Here is a 17555-nt window from a genome sequence, read left to right as displayed (position 1 = left end):
AATAATAATAATAATAATAATAATAATAATAATAATAATAATAATAATAATAATAATATTTCAAAATCATAACCAAATCTCAGCAAAGAAACACCTACAAAAACTCAATCCCCCACCAAAAATCCCTTCTATCTTTCAGGCGTTTTTGTAACTGCTTATTTAGGTTATGATAGTGACTGAAAGCTCCAGCTTCCAGGAAGGAAAGTGCCATTGACTTAACGGGGGCACAAACTACCCACCATGAGATTAAATTTCAAATGTTTCACTTAGTCACTGTGAGTCCCAGTTCCCCCTGTGCGTGATTCCGACTGACTGGCTTCAGCAACAGCTCAAGAACTAGGAGGAGAGGAGAGCAGAGCAGAGGGAGAGGAGAAATGTTATGAGCACTGGGGTTCCCCATGAAGAGGAGGGACCTGGAGCATGGTTGGACTCTGCCTAGCAGTTGCAATGAGGGAGTGACTGCTTCCTGGGTCCTGACATTCTGTTACTTGTGTAGCATAGCTCCTCTGAACAAGTCCACCTCTAATTCCAGGAAACAAGTTCCTGTGATGATCTAGACCCTACAAAACCCAACTGTCCTTAGAACTCATCCCCTAAAATTAACACCGGTAATGCTGAGCGTCACGTGACAGTCCACACTGCTGAAAGTTCTTACCACGGCTTGTCTCCACCAGGGCAGATGATGTGGATGGAGTCCCTACAGTGCATGCTCTACCTCTGCTCACCTTTGCTTTGCACTTTGCACGAGCTGGAGGAGCGACAGATGCACATTGCAGACATTGCACCTCACGATGTGACCAGGGATTTGATTCTTCTCAATCAGCAGCGGCTGGCAGAGATGGAGCTCTCTAACCAGCTGGAGAGGAAGAAGGAGGAACTGCGGATACTGTCAAAGCACCTGGAGGAAGAGAAGAAGAAGACTGAAGCTCTGCTCTATGCTATGCTTCCCCAGCACGTGGCCAACCAGCTGAAAGAGGGGAAGAGAGTTGAGGCAGGTGAATGAACAGGGTGCATTTGTGGTGTATAATTCATGGATCAGGAGATGGTGACAGACACTGGCACAGACCCTTTGCCACTGCTGTGGAGCACATTCTCTACTTGGTGACGTTCATAGGTAGAAGGAGGACCACAGATCCTTAATCTTGCTGATAATGAAAAGATAGACTATTCTTTCAAAGAAAGCTTTGGAAACTGTTTGCCAGATTTTTTCCTTAGGAGGTGAAAGGTGATAGCAGCTGCCCATTCAGTGAACAAAATTCAGTGTTTCAACAGTAATTCAAGATTTTGGTTTTAACATGGATATACAGGGAAACAAGGGCTCAGAAATGAAAGGAATAAAGAAATTGGTCTTTCCTAGAAAATTCTCTAAGTTCCCCTATGCTATCTATAAACACAGAATCATAATGATTCCCATTGTTATTAAGGATAGCAAGAATATGCCTAAATTCCCTTTAGTAAGCACATACAGGGAGGTAGAAGTAAAGAGCTAAGTATATCCTGTGTGTGATATATTCAAATGCCTGGATTGTTTGAGGTGTGTAATGATTCTTATATTTGATATACTCTTATATCAACATTTCTCCATCTCAGAACACTTGTATGAGTATTACAACTGATAGGTGGTGTCTTAAAAGAATGACCTTTGCAAACAAGTCTCAAACAGATGTTGTGATTGTCCAGCCATTACAAGTACTTACCACTGGTCCTTCTGTTCACAGGAGAGTTCCAGGAGTGCACTATATTGTTCAGTGATGTCGTGACCTTTACCAACATCTGTGCCCAATGTGAGCCTATTCAGATAGTTCTCATGTTAAATTCGATGTACCTGCGATTTGACAGACTGACCACGGTGCATGACGTGTACAAGGTATGTACTGACTGATAAAGGCTGTAGAAATAGTCTGGGGAAAAAAAGTTTTTGTTGTTTTGTTTTTTTGTTTTTAAATGCAATTAAGTCCTCTTCACCCTGGCATGATTTTTTACAAACCATAAAATACTGCCTATTTGTAGTGGCCACACAAACTAAAAAACCAGTGATTAATTACATTTAAATGTTTTGGACAGGAGCATAAGCTCTTTCATGGTCTAAAATCTCTTTCCACAGCACTTATACCAGAATGGCTGTTCTTTCATACGTCTCTCTCTCTCACCTTTCTCAAATGCCTATCCAACATGACAGGATATCCTGGATTATGGACTAATTTGAATAATTTTCCTAGTTCCTTTATTCCAACCTGTTGTAAATAGGTCACTATGTCATTAAGTGTCTCCTTTAGTGGAGATGTATAACATTACAAACAATACCCAGATAATACCTAGACCTTTTTTTTTTTTTTAATTTCATGGAGAACTTCAGCAACGGTATTGATCTCCTGCTGACCCCAAAGAGCACCAACTAGATCTAGACTATAATACACCTGTGGTCTCCAAACCATGCTGGAAGGATCAGAGCCCTGGTTGACCTAAATTATCAGTGTTATTAACATCTCCAGAATTACCCAGATTTGATGAGCTGAAGAGCAGGTCCCAAGTTTCTGTCTGTCCCAAGTACATTAAATATTTAGGAAGGCAGAAATAGTAAAGGGTGAAATCCAAGTCTAATTCATTCCTTGTTCAGGCAAGGCACGCAGGTCATCCCACCATAAATTGTACTGGGAAATCAGAAGCATTTCTGCCTCAGCAAGGAAATTGTATTCAATAATTGAAGCATCCAGGATATGGCCCACAGATTTGAGGATAAATTAGCATCGTATTCTGTCTAAATCATCCATCATGAGTAAATGATCTGTCACTATAATAATCTCCTTTTGATGCCTGTATATAACTCCTATTAATATTGAAGGAGGTTACCAGGGTACAGCGGGGGAAGACAAGATTACTATTATAGGGAATTGAGAAATGGAATAGTGAAACTGATTAAAGAAACTTGGCCCAAGCTTATAAACATCTGAAGTTATGAATAAATCTTCTTAAATTAAATCTCCTATTACAGCTGAAAAATAATTAGGGTATCTATTTGCATTAGTAGCTTTTTACAGTTGTTTTTAATTTGTTACAGAAAATTACTGTGGGTTTGGCTATCTTATAGAAGGCATGGAGAGGAACACATTCTTTGAGACTGAGGTAGTGAACAGTTTTAAGTCATTAGGTTAATGAACAAACCCAAATATTAAATTATGTTTCCACTGTCCTATTGATGTTTTTTTTTAAGAAATCCAGTTAGTCTAATCTAAAAGTTCTCTTGTTTACTGATGGTAAATGTGACAGTGAAGTCTTGTAAGAGCAGTTTAGAAAATTTCCTTACCGTGTAGCAATCTTCTGCAGTGAATTTTAAACATTTGAGAATTCTCTATTTCAAACAGGCTTGTCCCATTCCCAGCAAAAATTCTGGTACAGAGACAAAATCCGAAGTGTTTCTCAGGTCCTTTATCATGCACTTCAAGGAGACCGAATGCCTGAAGGAGGATGAAACCTTCAACATTTGTCTTGCAGGCTGCAGCTGTTATTGGAAAACAGCTGGTTGTAAGGAAGGATGCTTCCAAACTGCTTAGCTCACACTGCGTTCTCTGACATCCTGGAGTCTGGAGGTTCCCTTAAGTTCGTGTGAATCCCTTAACCATCAGTGAATAGTCTCTCTTGCTTTATTGTGACTTTAAAAAAACCAAATCTCTCTTAAATAAGAAATATGCTTTCAGCACTAATTGTGAATTAGAGCTAATTAATAGCATTAATCTATCAGATAACCTCCTGGCTCAGGAGTCTGTGCCTGGGGATAGCCCTCTGCAAATAGGTCTGTCCTGGGTAAGAGGAAGGCAAACAGTCTGACACTTGCACAGCAACCTTTACTCCTTAGGGTCTCTCTCACTGATATCTAAAGTTGGTCAAGTAAGCAGGGACACAATGCAATGAAATTTTTAGCGTGGAGCGAAGGAGAGGATCTCTGTCGCAAGGAAATGCACCTGTGCATCTTTTAGGAGAAGGGGGGAGTTGGTGCAGACCCTAACAGCAAAACACTAACCTGAGCAAGATGTACATGGCATGCTCACGTGCTTGTCCCTCTCAATTAAAGGTGGAGACGATTGGAGATGCCTATATGGTGGTGGGTGGGGTCCCTGTGCCTGTTCCCACTCATGCTGAGCGAGTTGCTAATTTTGCCTTGGGGATGATAATTGCAGCTAAAGGAGTACAGAACCCAGTTTCTGGAAATCCTATCCAAGTAAGTCATTAATGCAATGATGCATGTGTGTCTGTCTGCTTTTTGGGTTGGGCTTCTAGTTAATGTATTGCAGCAGGACCTCAAAATGCTGCTTCTGACTCCTCTGTGACTTTGAACGAGGCCCACAGGGGTACATTTTTCATGAGGAGCCTTTCTGTGTGGAAATTTGATATCTTACTGGTGTCCAGTGTTGTGTTGAGATGAACTTTTAGCTGGCTGAATAGCATTAAGAAAGATGTTAAACAACAAGTGACATTTTTGGGGGGTGTTTTATGTCTTTGTAAAGATTCGAGTTGGGATCCATACAGGTCCTGTCTTGGCTGGAGTTGTTGGAGAAAAGATGCCTCGTTACTGCTTGTTTGGAGACACAGTGAATATTGCTTCCCGGATGGAGAGCCACGGTGTGCCCAGTAAAATACATCTGAGCTCCAGTGCCTATCAGTGAGTAACTGTGATGAAAACTTTACCTGTTAAAATCAGTGCTAAAAACCATTGCTTTGACAGCTGCAGTGTAGATGGTGCTGCCTTAGTCACTGATTTAAGCAGGTTATAAAGGAAAATCAATGCTTGTAAAAGAGTTTTATTTGTTCTGATTATTCCAATTGTACTTATATGTGGAGACAGAGATTTGAGAGTCTCCATCCTAGAGAGCAAAATATTAAAAAAAAAATAAATTGTGATAGCTTAGTTGGAAGTCCTGATAAAGTGATGTAGATGCTAGAAAAACAGAACATTTAGAACATTTAATATTAAAAGCTTTAAAATCTCTCTAATTGAGCACAATAATTTGTAAAGAAACAGTTTTATTTACACTTACTAAGGATTAACTGCATAAACAACTATCCTGTTCATGCTGTGAGTAATTTACTTTCCTGAAACTCATGTTAGTAAAAATTAAATTTTCAAGAATTTTATGTATGTATAAAATCTGTATGCAAGAGAGAGAAGCAAAGACAAACTGCAAAGAAAGAAGTACAACAACATTGTCTCAGGATATCACAGGAATGATATTGGGAAAGCAAGAACTTAGCTAGCGTTGAAAGGGGCAAGAAAAGTTCAAAGGCAGTCAGGGGACCTTCTGCTGTGTTAGCAGAGAAGTGTAAATGGAAATGTGGACCTGCTGTGGCAGGTGATTTAGAGACAGTGCCCTGAAGAAAGGCTGAGTTACTCAAGGCCTGTCTTGCCTCAGTAGTCACTGATGAGGTCTTCAAGGTCCCTGCACCAAGAGTCAGGGTTCAAGGAGTAGGTGAAGTACCAGTATTGCAAGAGGATCAGATCAGGGGGTCTTTTGAGAAATCTCAGTCCTTGGAAAGGTGTGGAAACAGATGGGATGTAAGATAATGAGAGAGCTGGGTGATGGCACTGCTGTGCTGCTGACTGTCACCTTTGGAAGGTCAAGACTGTCAGCTGAAGAAAGACAGATGTTACAGCTCTATGGAAAAATGGCAAAGAGGACAGGGTGTGAAACTATAGCTGATCATGCTCGTGTCAGTCCCAGTGAAAATCAAGTCCTCTTCAATCCATTTTTGGACACATGAAGGAGGCAATTGGGAGTAGCAAGTCTGTATGTAAAATGAAGTAAATCATGCTTGACAGAACTGATTGCCTTCTCTGATGGAATGACTGGAGATAATTCTGTCTAGCTGATATTGGCTGCCTCAGTCCTTAATTTCCGGTCAATAAGAACCCTCTACCACTCTGAAGTATTTGGCTTTGTGATCCACTGATTTTTGATCAGGTTGTATATGTTAAAATATAAAAGCACAGCAGGTCTGAATAAACAGTTGAAATAAACCCTCAGTTGTTCACAAATCAAGACTATTTTCCCCAAACTGTTATGATTTCATTACTTAGCTCTTTTAAAATATCAATGTAATTTTTGCTAATCTTGAATTTTCATGTTTCATGTCATTTTGTTTCTGATACTATAGGTGCCTAAAATACAAGAATTTCGAGATTACTGAGAGAGGAGAAATAGAAGTAAAAGGCAAAGGGAAAATGCACACATACTTCCTCATTAGAAATAAAACTGCAACTGAGAATGAGATTATGGGAAGGCCAATGAAAGACTTAGATTCTGGCCATGAATCTGTTCAATCTTTTCAAGAAGGCAGGACTGAAACAATACCAAGTTCTCATCAGCCAGGTAGGATCAACTTCACATATCTTTTCCTCCTTGAACAAATGAATGTTAATACAACACAATTAAATGCCCTTTTCTGTTCTTCTTTCAGTTACTCAGACTCAGCCAGAGAAGGACCAGACCCCAACTGTTGCAATGAAGTATGTTGATGGCCCCACAGATGCCCAAAACAGCCTCCAAAGAAGAAATCAAAGGAAAATTGCAGATTTAACAGGTAGTTATTTAGTTACCATTTCAGAGACAACAGAACTAGGAAGTAACTGAGGCTTAATCTTACAGGTTCTTTATATTCCTTTTCTAAATAACCGTTGTTGTAACTCAAGCCAGAAATTCATGCCAACATATACATGTTGGTGAAACTAAACCCTTCTGCACGCTGTTTAGGGTCAAACAAATTTCACCTTTGGAGCAATCCCAGGTGTTAACTGTGCACTAGGGAGAAAAAAGCTGACAGTGCTGTAAAACCCCAGAGCCCTTCTGGCAGTGCAAATAGAACAGATAAATGTTAGACAGCTCTTTGCATGGGCAGACCCAATTGTTCATGTACACATCTTTTCCTAGAAAACATGTAGTTATGGGGAAGCTTATCGAGTCAAGCCTGAGAAAGAGTGACCTCAGTCCTCAGGCCAGTCTCCTGCAGAAGTCACAAGGATTTATTCCCATGCTCACATTCTGTGACCAAAGTTTATCTCCTTTGAAGTAGCTGATACTGAGAGATAACAGATTTGATGCCATAACAGCCTAATCTAATGCAGCAAGTCTTGTAGTCCTATTTATGTGTTTTGTGGATTTTATACAGACTAAATATGTTGTCACTAATTACTAGCAAATATTTTACTCCTTTCCCTCCCACCTGCTTAGACATGGTAGTTAATCTAGTATATGATGTGCTGACAAACAGAAACCTCTATGGCCATTAAAAACTCACACTGCAGGAGTGTTTCCTTTCAGGCAAAACTTGTGATTCCAAAAGCGATGGGAGTCTCCATGGCAACCAGCATGCAGATGATGGTCCCCGTCCTCTAAACCAGGTTAGAGTCAAACCTGCTGCTGAAGAGCCACAGAACAGAAATGTTCGCTCTAATTTTTGCACTTTACTCTAAGTTTTTTAGTTTTACATTAAACAGAAAAAAATTATTATGATTTTCTGCATTTTGCTGTTGTGGGACTGTTTTTTTTATATTAAGCTCCACGTGATTTTGTAAAAAAAAAAAAAGAAAAAAAAGAACATTTCATCACAGTTTTCAGTAAAAATAAAACAGTGGAGGTTATTTTTTTTAAACAATCTACATGTGCTGTATAATACTCCCACTGGAGAAGGAAACCCTTGCAAGATGCTTTGAAGATGTATTTTTCAGCTTCTGCCATGTCTTTGAATATCCCCATGTAAAAAGCACTTTTTGGTATCTGATGCAGCAATCGAGAAAGAGGTGACTCATCCGGCTAGAAATATTCCTACTCAAATGAGTACTTGCCATAAAAGAAACATTCCCTGAAGTGACCATCTGTCTTGACTTCAGCACAGCCAACAAATTCCCTGTGGAAGGTTAGCAGAGTTTGATCTGCGTTTTAACTGTGATAACAGCTTAATCTCTTAACAGGTCTTTTGCTGGGCAAAGGAATTATGCAGTAGAAGTGCAGAATAGGTCTAATACAACCTGTATTTTTGCATCCTGAAAGGAAAATAGCATGTACTTGATAGCACCCAACAGTAAAAAAAGCATCTGTGACCTTTGAACCAGCCGTCCATGTGTAGGTGGGCGCAGAAGGACATGTAAATGGTGGAGTTATGTAGCATCAAATTTGTCACAACACTGGAGGACTGCTCAAGGCCTATGCACTATTTGAGACCTTCAGATGAGTTTCCAGTTTATTTCTCATTTTGTCAATCCAGCTAAACAAAAATAAAGTTTCAAGACTGCAGAGGGAGCCTGTCAGTGCTGGAATTAATGTTGCTAACATCATTGTGAACAACGGCATTAAAGATCAACATCACTTACCTGGTGTCAGAGGCTGCTCAGCTGAATTACTTCCATGCTGATATATTCTTAGATTATGCCTGATCAGAAATGGCAGAGAAAAATTGAAGTTCAGCTGTCAGGGATTTCATACGCAGGAGCAAAAATACAATGGATATAACGGCTGTGGACAATTCAGTGCATCATAAATTGTGCTCTCACTTCTATAAATGGAGCTTGGACTAGGTGGGTGAGTTTGACAGGAGATATATCCTGCACACTGATTTGTTACCTTTGGGCTTGGATTCATTGTCTAAGGGTGCCAGCATGAGACCAGTTTGAACTTTGAGCAAGAACTCACTGGAGAAGGTGATAATGTTGCTCCTCTGTAACAGTCTGGAGCATCATATTTCCACCTCTGTCCATGGCAAGAGCGAGGCTGTTTAAATACCAGATAGATGTAAGACTGATGAAAGGCATCTCCTCTTCTTTATAGTATAACAAGATGAAATTTCACCTGGTTAGATTTTTTTTTTCAAATCTCTGAGAGAGTAGCTCCCTAGTCTGGGTGCTCTACAGCTCTGTCTGCAGGAGCAGACCACTAGAGGAGGATGCATAGAGTGAAACCATCAGCACTGTTGTCCAAAGTACAAGTATTTCAGAGGGTTTTCTAGTGTGGTCCCATGCACTGAATACCTGCTAGCCGTTGGAGCACCTTATAAGCACATCCTCTGACTTAGTTTCATCCAGAAGAGATCCATTTTTGTGCTCTGAGACCACTCTACAATGTGAAACAAAGTAAGGTAAGTGGGTTTGCCCAGGAAATTCACTCAGGAGTGTAGTCCTGACTCTGACTGAAACGCTGTTGTAGGCACACCCTCCAACAGGAGCACTTTCCACTGTACAGCTGAGCAGCACCGTTCAGGGTGTTTTATGAATGGAAAGCTTTTTTATTTATTTGGATTTTGCTATCTGGGCATTGTTCATTCTTTGGCGAGGGAGAGATCTACTGTAGGTTGATGCTGCATCTAAGGATTGTAATTGTTAAGTTGGGGATCAGGATTTCAAACATTTGACTGTGTGCTACCCTCAGACACACAATGTCTGAATTTCATCTTCATCCTCAGTAACTCCTCCCTCCCGTTCATGGATTTGTGCTCCTGTATTATGACTGTAGCTTTAAAAAGACTTTCCTAAAGAGAGATAATACCCAATTTCTCTCTCACAATGACACAAATGTGAAATAACAGTTAAATCAGCACTATCCCACTGATGGAAGTCTAGAATCATCTCTGATGAGAGTCTTTTGTCTCCAGCCTAGAGACATGTTTCACTACTCTTGACTAGTTGTGCCAATGGAGTAGAGACCATGTCATTTAACAAATGTCAGTGCTGGACTGCATCATTATTGGTGTTCACTATGGAGATATAAAGCTACTTTAGTCCCAAGCACAAGTGTGACACAGGAGTTTACATCTCTCAGTGTCCAGTGCTAGTCCAGGAGGGAACATCCTGCTATCTCATCTGCTCTTGCAGTCCCACACCTGCATAGCTGAATACCACTGACCACCTCTCTGAGAAAAGGAATTTCTGGTCAGAAATTGTCCAACAAGCCTGACCATCAGTGAGTAGGGTTTAGTATATATTCTGGGGTTTAATACAGATATATTAAACTACAGAGTAGTTTTAGATAGAAGCTCAGACTCCTCTGAACTTGTATGGATCCTCTTGGGAAGAAGAAAGAAAAGGACCATGGTGTAATTACTGCCAGCATCTCTCTGTCTTTGAACACTCGCTTTGCTTATACCTGCCCTTTTTGCACTGAACCATCTATGGTTCATATTGGAATGTTTTAATTGCCATTGAGTGCTCCATGGTAAGTTACTTCATGCTGTACTGTGGTAAAAATGATGTGCTAAGTGATTTCTTTGTGGCCTCTGCTACAATCTGGTTCTCCTGGAGATATAGAGCTAGGTCAAATCTGCACAACTGCTTCTGAAAATTAATGTGCCTGTGTATCATCATGTGTTCTTAAATCTGTGGGCACTGCTAAAGACTGCAAAAATATAATTAAAAAATAAATCCATTAATATACCGACTGCTACTTGTCAATGACTACTTTGATTCGTGTCCCTCTTTTCCTTTCCATCTTTTCTGTTCTTTTTTCCCCTTTAAGTATACAAAAGTTTAAGACCATTATACCTCTAATAAATGTCCAATGAGTCTAATTTCTTGACCATACACAAAGTTGTATCTATTTGTGCAACATCAGCACCCCACTACCCCTGACATTGTCACATGCTTACTAGTATGCATTCTTAGTGTCAGTCGCCTACAGTGAACTGACATAAAAAGGGTGGGAGAATTCCCAGTATTGCTTCATGGAAGCTGAGGCTCAGAAAAATTAAGAGTTGAAACTTTTGAAAGTTGTCTAAAGCATATGGATTCTAAAATCACGTTAAATCTGGTGTTCAAACAATATTTGTCAAAAACTTGGGTACTTTAAAGGTCGAGGGGGCAGATTCTCAAAGACTGTTTTGTTACTTTGCTGAGTGAAATCAACTGGATTTAGGTGCTTAACTGAACACATATGCTGTGTCTCGTTCCTGACAATGATGTTTTCTTTAAAACATTTAGAAAACACTGCCCTGTAATGCCTTCTAAAATGGGCTGTTCAGTAAACTTTCCAAGCTGGAACCTCATTTACTGGAAGTCATTAATTCGTTAGATCTAATATTACAGTGCAACTCTCTGTGGACCCAAGCTGAACATAAAAATACACAAATAAAATAGCAGTGAAATTGAAATTATTACTTCAGTGGTGAGAATATATTAAAAGTGTACTTGAATATACAAAACATGGTGAATTTCAAAATGAAAAAAAGAGCACAGATTTTTATACAAATATACAACTTCATGGAAAATCTAGAAGGGGTTTTTTTTCCACCAGGTCTCTGCTTTCACTTTAGGAAACTGAAGAATTTAAGATCAGACAATGAGATGAAAATCTTCCATAAAGTTATCAGTACAAACATCTACTCTTCATGCATTCTCTATACAAAATTCAATCATCAGTTCCCTCTGTACATAAAGAAATAGCAATGTGCAGTATTTTGATTCCATAAATACTTGTAATCAAAATAAAATAGGACACTATCTTTACTCATATGATTAAAACTAACAAGCACTGTTCATTTTTTACAAGCTATCTCTAGTTCTCTCTCACATATATTTTGCACCTGTTTGCTGAATTTCTGCTAGTGATTTTTGATCCGAGCTGTGCTGAGAAGGCATTCCTGAAAAATTCTGATACTCACAATTCTTCCTATTTTGGCTTGGTGTACAGCCTTTAGTCTCCATCTGGATAAACACACCAAGCCAGAAAGAGATTTGTAGTCACATTTTCATACTGAGAGGTACTTATGCTCCCCTGTACTCCCTTAGAGGTGAACCTCAAATGAACAAGAACAGTTATTGCCAAGATTTGCTGAAATTCAGGGTGACATTAACTGACTCTCTAATGCTTTCTTAATTTTGCTTATTAGTACTGTGAAGTTTGAAAGTTATACCTACAGAGAAAACCTCACAGGCTGCTTAGTAGTTCTTACTTTGTCATTTGCATCAAATACATTCCTGCCCGCGGAATCAGCAAACACAAGCAGCGACAAAGATTATGATTTTTGTGACAAACACATCAAAACTAGCTTCAACAGCCTGTTTACATCAGTCCTGAGGTAAGGGGTCCTTGAAATGTGTTGCTCAGAAGCACTGTGTGGAGGTACCTTTGCTTTGTGTGGCTTCATCACAGTGTAAGGGCTTCCAGCTGACTTTGTCATGGCTTCCATTTCCATGCTGAACGTCAGGCCGTGACCCGAAACACAGGCTGGGTGATGCTCTGTGGGCATCCTGCCAAAGCGTTTTGCAATAGAGGAACCTGACACACAGCTATCATTTAAGGCCAATTTATCTCGGGGAATCAATAGCCCTTTAAAAATTCACTGGCTCACATATCCTTTTCAGCGATGGTCATCAGAGGTTTTGTGCTCTGGTTTTCCGGGCTTTTGAGGGAACTTTGCTTTTCAGCACGTGGTGACATATCCATTGGTAAGAGGAAACTGACAGCCTTGACTTTACCCCTGGAGAAAAAAATGAGAAAGCATTATGAGGATTGCAAATGTATAAAACATGCAAAGAAAGTTAAAAAAAAAAACTCCAAGCAACCCAGCAAGCAAAAGCTAAATGCTTTCAGCCCTTGTGTGCTGCATGGAGGCAGGATTTCATGCCATTCACAGGCTTCCCAAAGGACTAAGCACAGTGCTGCCTGCCTGTCTACTGGAAGTATCTGCTTTCTTCCATGGAGTCTCACATCCATCTATCAGTGACCAATGTGTGTGTGCAAAGCTGTGTGCACACAGAACCCTGAGGGTGCACAGGCACCCCCATGGACCTGGAGGGTCCTCCAGTGGCTTGATGTTTATATGCATCAGCACCCGGCTACTGCCAGCAGGTGTGAGAACAGTGGTTTCCAAGTGTGCACATGGTAAATTACACCAGAGGCAGAAACATCCTTTATGTGTCCCAAAACCGGTTGGTTTGGCATGTAAATTGGTTCAGTTTTGCAGAGCTTTGGTTGTCATTCTGACTGTCCTCTGTGATGCTTGTCAGCTCACTCAGGCACTCATGGAGCACAAGGAAGGAAAACTATGACAATATTAAAATATTTAGGGATGGTTACAGGGCAGAGGACCTCCGTGATTTCTTTGCCCCTTCTCCCCTGAGATCTGTCTCACTGTAAGGTGAAACCACCAAACTTGAACATCCCAGTGGCGACATTTATACCAAACAGGCCTTGTGCCTTTTGTGATTTTACTATAATAGCCCTGAAAACAGTTCTCATTTTCTCTTATCCTACATTCAAATATTTAATGGTTTTTATTTATGAAACACAAGCAGGAATCCCTTGGTATAAATAATGCTTTGGCATATAGGAATTAAAATATTTTAAACATGCAAATTAGTGATGATTTGTTAGCAGTGCTGTTATTACTTGGATGCAACTGCACTGTATAAAAATTCAAGGTGGCACTTCTACAGAGTTAATTTTAAAGTAAAAAAAATCAGCATCAAATACAAGATTATAGCCTTGGAGCAAAATGTGAGAAAGCTACAAGAAGAATGGGAAAACCTGACATGAAGCAGCATGCTGGGAAGCAAAAATGTCATCCCTGTAAAAAATTAACCTTAATAAGCTTGCTGAACTCATTGCTAGAAATTATCCTACTAGTGCAAAGCTAACTAAGATTGGTGTCTGTGTTAGACTTTTGGGTATATAATGGAAGCCTCTGCCACTAAGACTAAAAAACATATTAGATTTTTTTTGGTGTAAGAAACACAGAGTTTGTGCTTCAGGATATTATGCAGCCTACTGAGGGCATTTGGTAAAAAGCTCTTTCTGTAGCCATTTCTTCTCCTAAAACAGCCAGCAGTGAGAGGACATGAGTCATGGTGCCACACTTGCCGCTGCTCAGCCTGGCAAGGCAGCTCTAATGGTGGAGATAAAATCATCAGCACCGTCCTGTGGCCGCGGGGTAACCGGTAGGTCCCAAGGCAGTAGATGTAACAGATCTGTGCTGCTATTTTGATTGCTTTGAGAGCTCTTTCCCTTTATGAGCAAGCAGCAGGATTTGCCGTTGCCATTCTGCTCCTGCACACTGACCCTGTGTTTCCCACCACACACACCTTCCACGTGAGCTGGCTCAAGGGCAAAGCTCTCAGAGCGTTCTTGTGCACAGAGTCTTGAGTTTCCCTGAGCCCAGTGGAGCGTATGCAGAAATCCAGAGCTACAGGGTCATGGTGCTTTTGAAAATGATATGAGTTCACTGCCAGGGACTAAATTTAGGTGTCTAAATGCTGTAAAACATCTGACCCTGAAATGTCCTTAACTAGAAAACCCAGGTGCCTCTGGAAACTTGGCCTTGTTATCCCTTGCAGGCTCTCAGCAAGGAGCTGGGATCTGAGCTGCCTTTGCACAGGGAGTGCAAGGGGCTGGGCACTGGTCTGCTCTGGGGACATATTGCTGAAGGGGGTACAGAATAAAAGCTGTCGTGATGGGCCATGTGGACAGATACAACCACACAGGTGACACAACCCACTGCAGGTGTACAGCCCACGAGGGTGGCCACTGGAGCCCTTCCCCAGGACATGCACAGGCAGACCCATGGACTTCTCCCTGCTCGAACACACGCTTTGAGGCCATTTGGATTATATTGCTTTTGAACACAGCATGGTCAGGCTAAACCCAGGAATTGACATGGATTCCCAGGGTGGACAGATCAGCACCAGGAGGTGACTCAGCTATCGTATATCACAGTCTCATTACTGTTTCTACTAGCTTTAGTTGTTGTCCTGTGTTGGAAATCTTCTCATCAATGATCAGAGGAGCTCAGGGCTTGTCCAGCAGCCCTCTCACTTAATTTAGAAGCCATCTTGAGACTACTTTTCTCAAAGCTGAAAGCATTAACTTGTGATGCTTCAGTTACAGGGGAAATACAATACAGTACATCTAATTCCATGAGCCATAGTAATCACACTTCCAAAGGCATAGTTCAGAGTTCCCTGGTATCTTCATGCTTTTTTCCCCGAGTTTAAAAATCCTTTTCAAGCTTAGCTTGTCAGAACATCACATCAATCTGCAAAATTCTGCCTGGCTTTATCAGTGTGAAGATTTCAAGCCTTTTCTCTCTCCCTTAGCCTCTCCTTTCTATAGCAAATTTAACCTGCTACCACTGCCAGACTTCATACATTGCAAGGAGGAGCCGGATAACTTCCCCCAAAGAAGTCTCCAGTCTGCTCAATGTACATTGAGTCTATACATGCAGTCTGCCCATATACATTCAAACAAAGATTTTGCTGATAACAAACTAAGACTCAGAGCAATGTCCATATATGTTGTTAGAGCTGTGATGCTGTGAAGGCAAACCAAGCCTACCTGCACTTATAGACATGCTCCTGAAACAGATTCATGTTGCTGGAGTGGCTGTAGGAGGGACAGCTGGACGGTGATTTTTCAAGTCCTTTCTCCTCTTCCCCGATGAGCTGTGCTGCAGCAGGAGGGGCTGGTGGCCAGGCACTGCCTGGCACCTCTGGGAGCCCGTTGCTCAAAGGCTTCCTGCTGGCCCTGTGGGACCTGGCACTGGAAGGAGCAGGAGCTGGTGAGATGGGGGGGTAGCGTCTCACAGTCATGGCAGTATCTGAGAAACAGAGGAAAAAGCAGAGCTGGAAGCAGTAATTCAGGTATCCTCAATATATTTTTGGAGAATGACTTTTTACATTGACAGATAGTGACAGAACAAGGGGGAACAGTTTTAAACTAAGAGGGGACATTTAGATTAAATGTTAGGAGGAAATTCTTTACTGTGAGGGTGGTGAGACACTGGTTGCCCAGAGAAGTTGTGTATGCCCCATCCCTGAAAGTGTTCAAGGCCAGGTTGCATGGGTCTTTGAGCAACCTGGTCTAATGTAAGGTGTCCTTGCCCATAGCAGGGGAGTTGGAACTGGATGATCTTTAAGGTCTCTGCCAACCCCAAATATTCTACCATTCTATTTTGAATCCCTTTCTTTGGGCTCAAAAAAGCTTTGTATGTGGTGAGGCTGAGAGGCAGAGAAGGCCAGACAGCCCCTTTGGGTCTCACCCTTTCCCCTAGAAGGCAGCTGAAGAGGAAGAGCTGCAGCTTTCCCACTTGCCAAAACTCCAGACTGCTATTCCCAAACTGATGACATCTACGACCACCAGCAGCCCCGGTTTAAGAGGCCTTCAGGTTGGTAACCTGGCCAGTGGGTCAGGGGGCTTGGCAGCAGCCACCTGGTTTCACATCAGTCCACTAGTGCTGTTCAGCCTCTCATTTTATTCATTCACACAGATTTGTTTCTGTGAAAACTTGTGGGGCCATTTCTCGGATACTTCTCACAAAACAACATTTTGCTTAAATTCCTGATTCATTAAATCCTCCAGAATTCACAACCAGACTTCTCTAACTGAGGAATATTTCTGTTTTTCTCCTCTGATAAAATTGTGAAGAGAGTGTATTCCTGTATATTGGCCCCTCTCTGTCTCAGCCAGAACTAACTGTGTTATCTGCAAAACTAAACTGCACATCTGGCATGATGTATGCAGCCAACTCATCATTATTTGTTATTATTTGTAGCATTTTTCTCATCTTTTACTAAGGCAAGAGAGGTTATGGCATGGTTACAACTGTTGGCCCTTTTCTGCCTGGAGCAGACAGGGGACAGGCATGGTCAGGATTGTCCATGCCTGTGAAAACCCAAAGCAGTAAGTCAAATTCTCCTTAAACAAAGAAAAACTGAACTCCTTGAGTTGGATCCTTTGTTTGAGCAGCAGTAAAATACTCCACTAAGCTCAGCTTGGGGGATGCAGGTACCACCCTAAAAAGAGCAAGACACCCAGTTATGGTGGGTTTAGTTGTGAGCACAGAAGGCAGCCAGAGCACTTTCACAGGGCTGATCAGACAGACAACCAGCAGCTCATCCCTCACTCCCTGCAGACATGTAACAGCCAGGCTGGGAGATCCTGCATGGGCAGCACTCGTGGGTGCCATGGACAACCCCAGACAGCCCCGACTCGTTGGTACCTGTCTGCTCCTTTGATGCAGGAGCAGGACTGGTTGGGATGGCTCCCTGCAGAGATGTTGGAGAGCCAGCAGGTCCTTCCCCATCCCTTGCGAGGCTTCTCGCATCGCTGTTCCCACCTCCTCTCGCTGCCTCTGTCTCCGGTGGCACAGCTCTCTGCCCGCAGACCTGCAGCTCTCCCTTCAGGGCCCTGTTTTCCCTCTCCAGCTTGTTGATTTGGGAACGCATCTTGCGGATGACCTGGAGGAGGTGTGCATTGCCCTCCATGGTCCCATGCCACGCAGAAGGCTCCCTGCTCTCCCGCAAAGTGCCTGACCTGCAGACAGGCAGGCAGGCAGGCAGACCGTGCCCTTAAATCCTCTGGACAATGGGAGTCCCTCCCCGCATGCCCAGCATGGGCCAGATCTGAGCACTGAGAGGGCTGGACCGAGTTGTCAGGTTACTGAGAGAGGGCTCATGATTTATTCATTCGGGGGCTCGAGTTTCAGAGCAGCGCTGGCCTGTTACACCCGGCACAAATCACTGTCAACACGGCATTGATGCAGCATCGGAAAACCCGCCTGCCCCCTTGCTTGCCTCGGGCTTTGGT

At 42.0% G+C, this 17555-nt stretch overlaps 2 protein-coding genes and 1 long non-coding RNA gene across 5 annotated transcripts in view; 1 reads left to right on the top strand and 2 right to left on the bottom strand.

Moving 5' to 3' along the window:
• The window catches only part of LOC113950662, a 7852-nt gene extending 7110 nt beyond the window's left edge, over positions 1–742 (bottom strand). The window contains exon 1 of one of the 2 annotated variants that reach the window (XR_003528844.1): positions 656–742. This is a non-coding gene — a long non-coding RNA (uncharacterized LOC113950662). The remainder of the gene's footprint in view (positions 1–655) is intronic. The other variant, XR_003528845.1, reaches the window with a different exon arrangement.
• The window catches only part of LOC113950660 (guanylate cyclase soluble subunit beta-2-like), a 15653-nt gene extending 8142 nt beyond the window's left edge, over positions 1–7511 (top strand). For both annotated transcript variants that reach the window (XM_027650673.1, XM_027650674.1), the window contains 7 exons: positions 675–995; positions 1719–1867; positions 4070–4216; positions 4503–4657; positions 6148–6362; positions 6451–6573; positions 7311–7511. In XM_027650673.1, the coding sequence (XP_027506474.1) occupies positions 675–995; positions 1719–1867; positions 4070–4216; positions 4503–4657; positions 6148–6362; positions 6451–6573; positions 7311–7462 (1262 nt within the window). In that variant the 3' untranslated portion in view covers positions 7463–7511. The remainder of the gene's footprint in view (positions 1–674; positions 996–1718; positions 1868–4069; positions 4217–4502; positions 4658–6147; positions 6363–6450; positions 6574–7310) is intronic.
• A 4471-nt stretch (positions 7512–11982) lies between these two features.
• LOC113950661 (putative coiled-coil domain-containing protein 195) lies at positions 11983–17322 on the bottom strand. Its single transcript, XM_027650675.1, has 3 exons — positions 16969–17322; positions 15306–15567; positions 11983–12453 (listed from the first exon to the last, which is right to left on the bottom strand). The coding sequence occupies exons 1-3, from the start codon at positions 17231–17233 to the stop codon at positions 12321–12323; spliced, it is 660 nt and encodes a 219-aa protein (XP_027506476.1). The 5' UTR covers positions 17234–17322; the 3' UTR covers positions 11983–12320.
• Between the last annotated feature and the right edge of the window lie 233 nt (positions 17323–17555).

The sequence above is a fragment of the Corapipo altera genome, unplaced genomic scaffold, assembly GCF_003945725.1.
Source record: "Corapipo altera isolate COAL_440 unplaced genomic scaffold, ASM394572v1 54, whole genome shotgun sequence".
Taxonomy (NCBI): domain Eukaryota; kingdom Metazoa; phylum Chordata; class Aves; order Passeriformes; family Pipridae; genus Corapipo; species Corapipo altera.
Note: the sequence above shows the minus strand (reverse complement) of the source record. Positions and strands in the feature narration are given on the sequence as shown.

Coding starts and splice junctions, on each gene's coding strand:
- LOC113950661 (XM_027650675.1), bottom strand. CDS start 17,233: ATGGAGGGCAATGCACACCTCCTCCAGGTCATCCGCAAGATGCGTTCC. Junction 15,568..16,968: donor TGCATCAAAGGAGCAGACAG/GTACCAACGAGT, acceptor TCTGTTTCTCAG/ATACTGCCATGACTGTGAGA. Junction 12,454..15,305: donor GAGCATGTCTATAAGTGCAG/GTAGGCTTGGTT, acceptor TTTTTTCTCCAG/GGGTAAAGTCAAGGCTGTCA.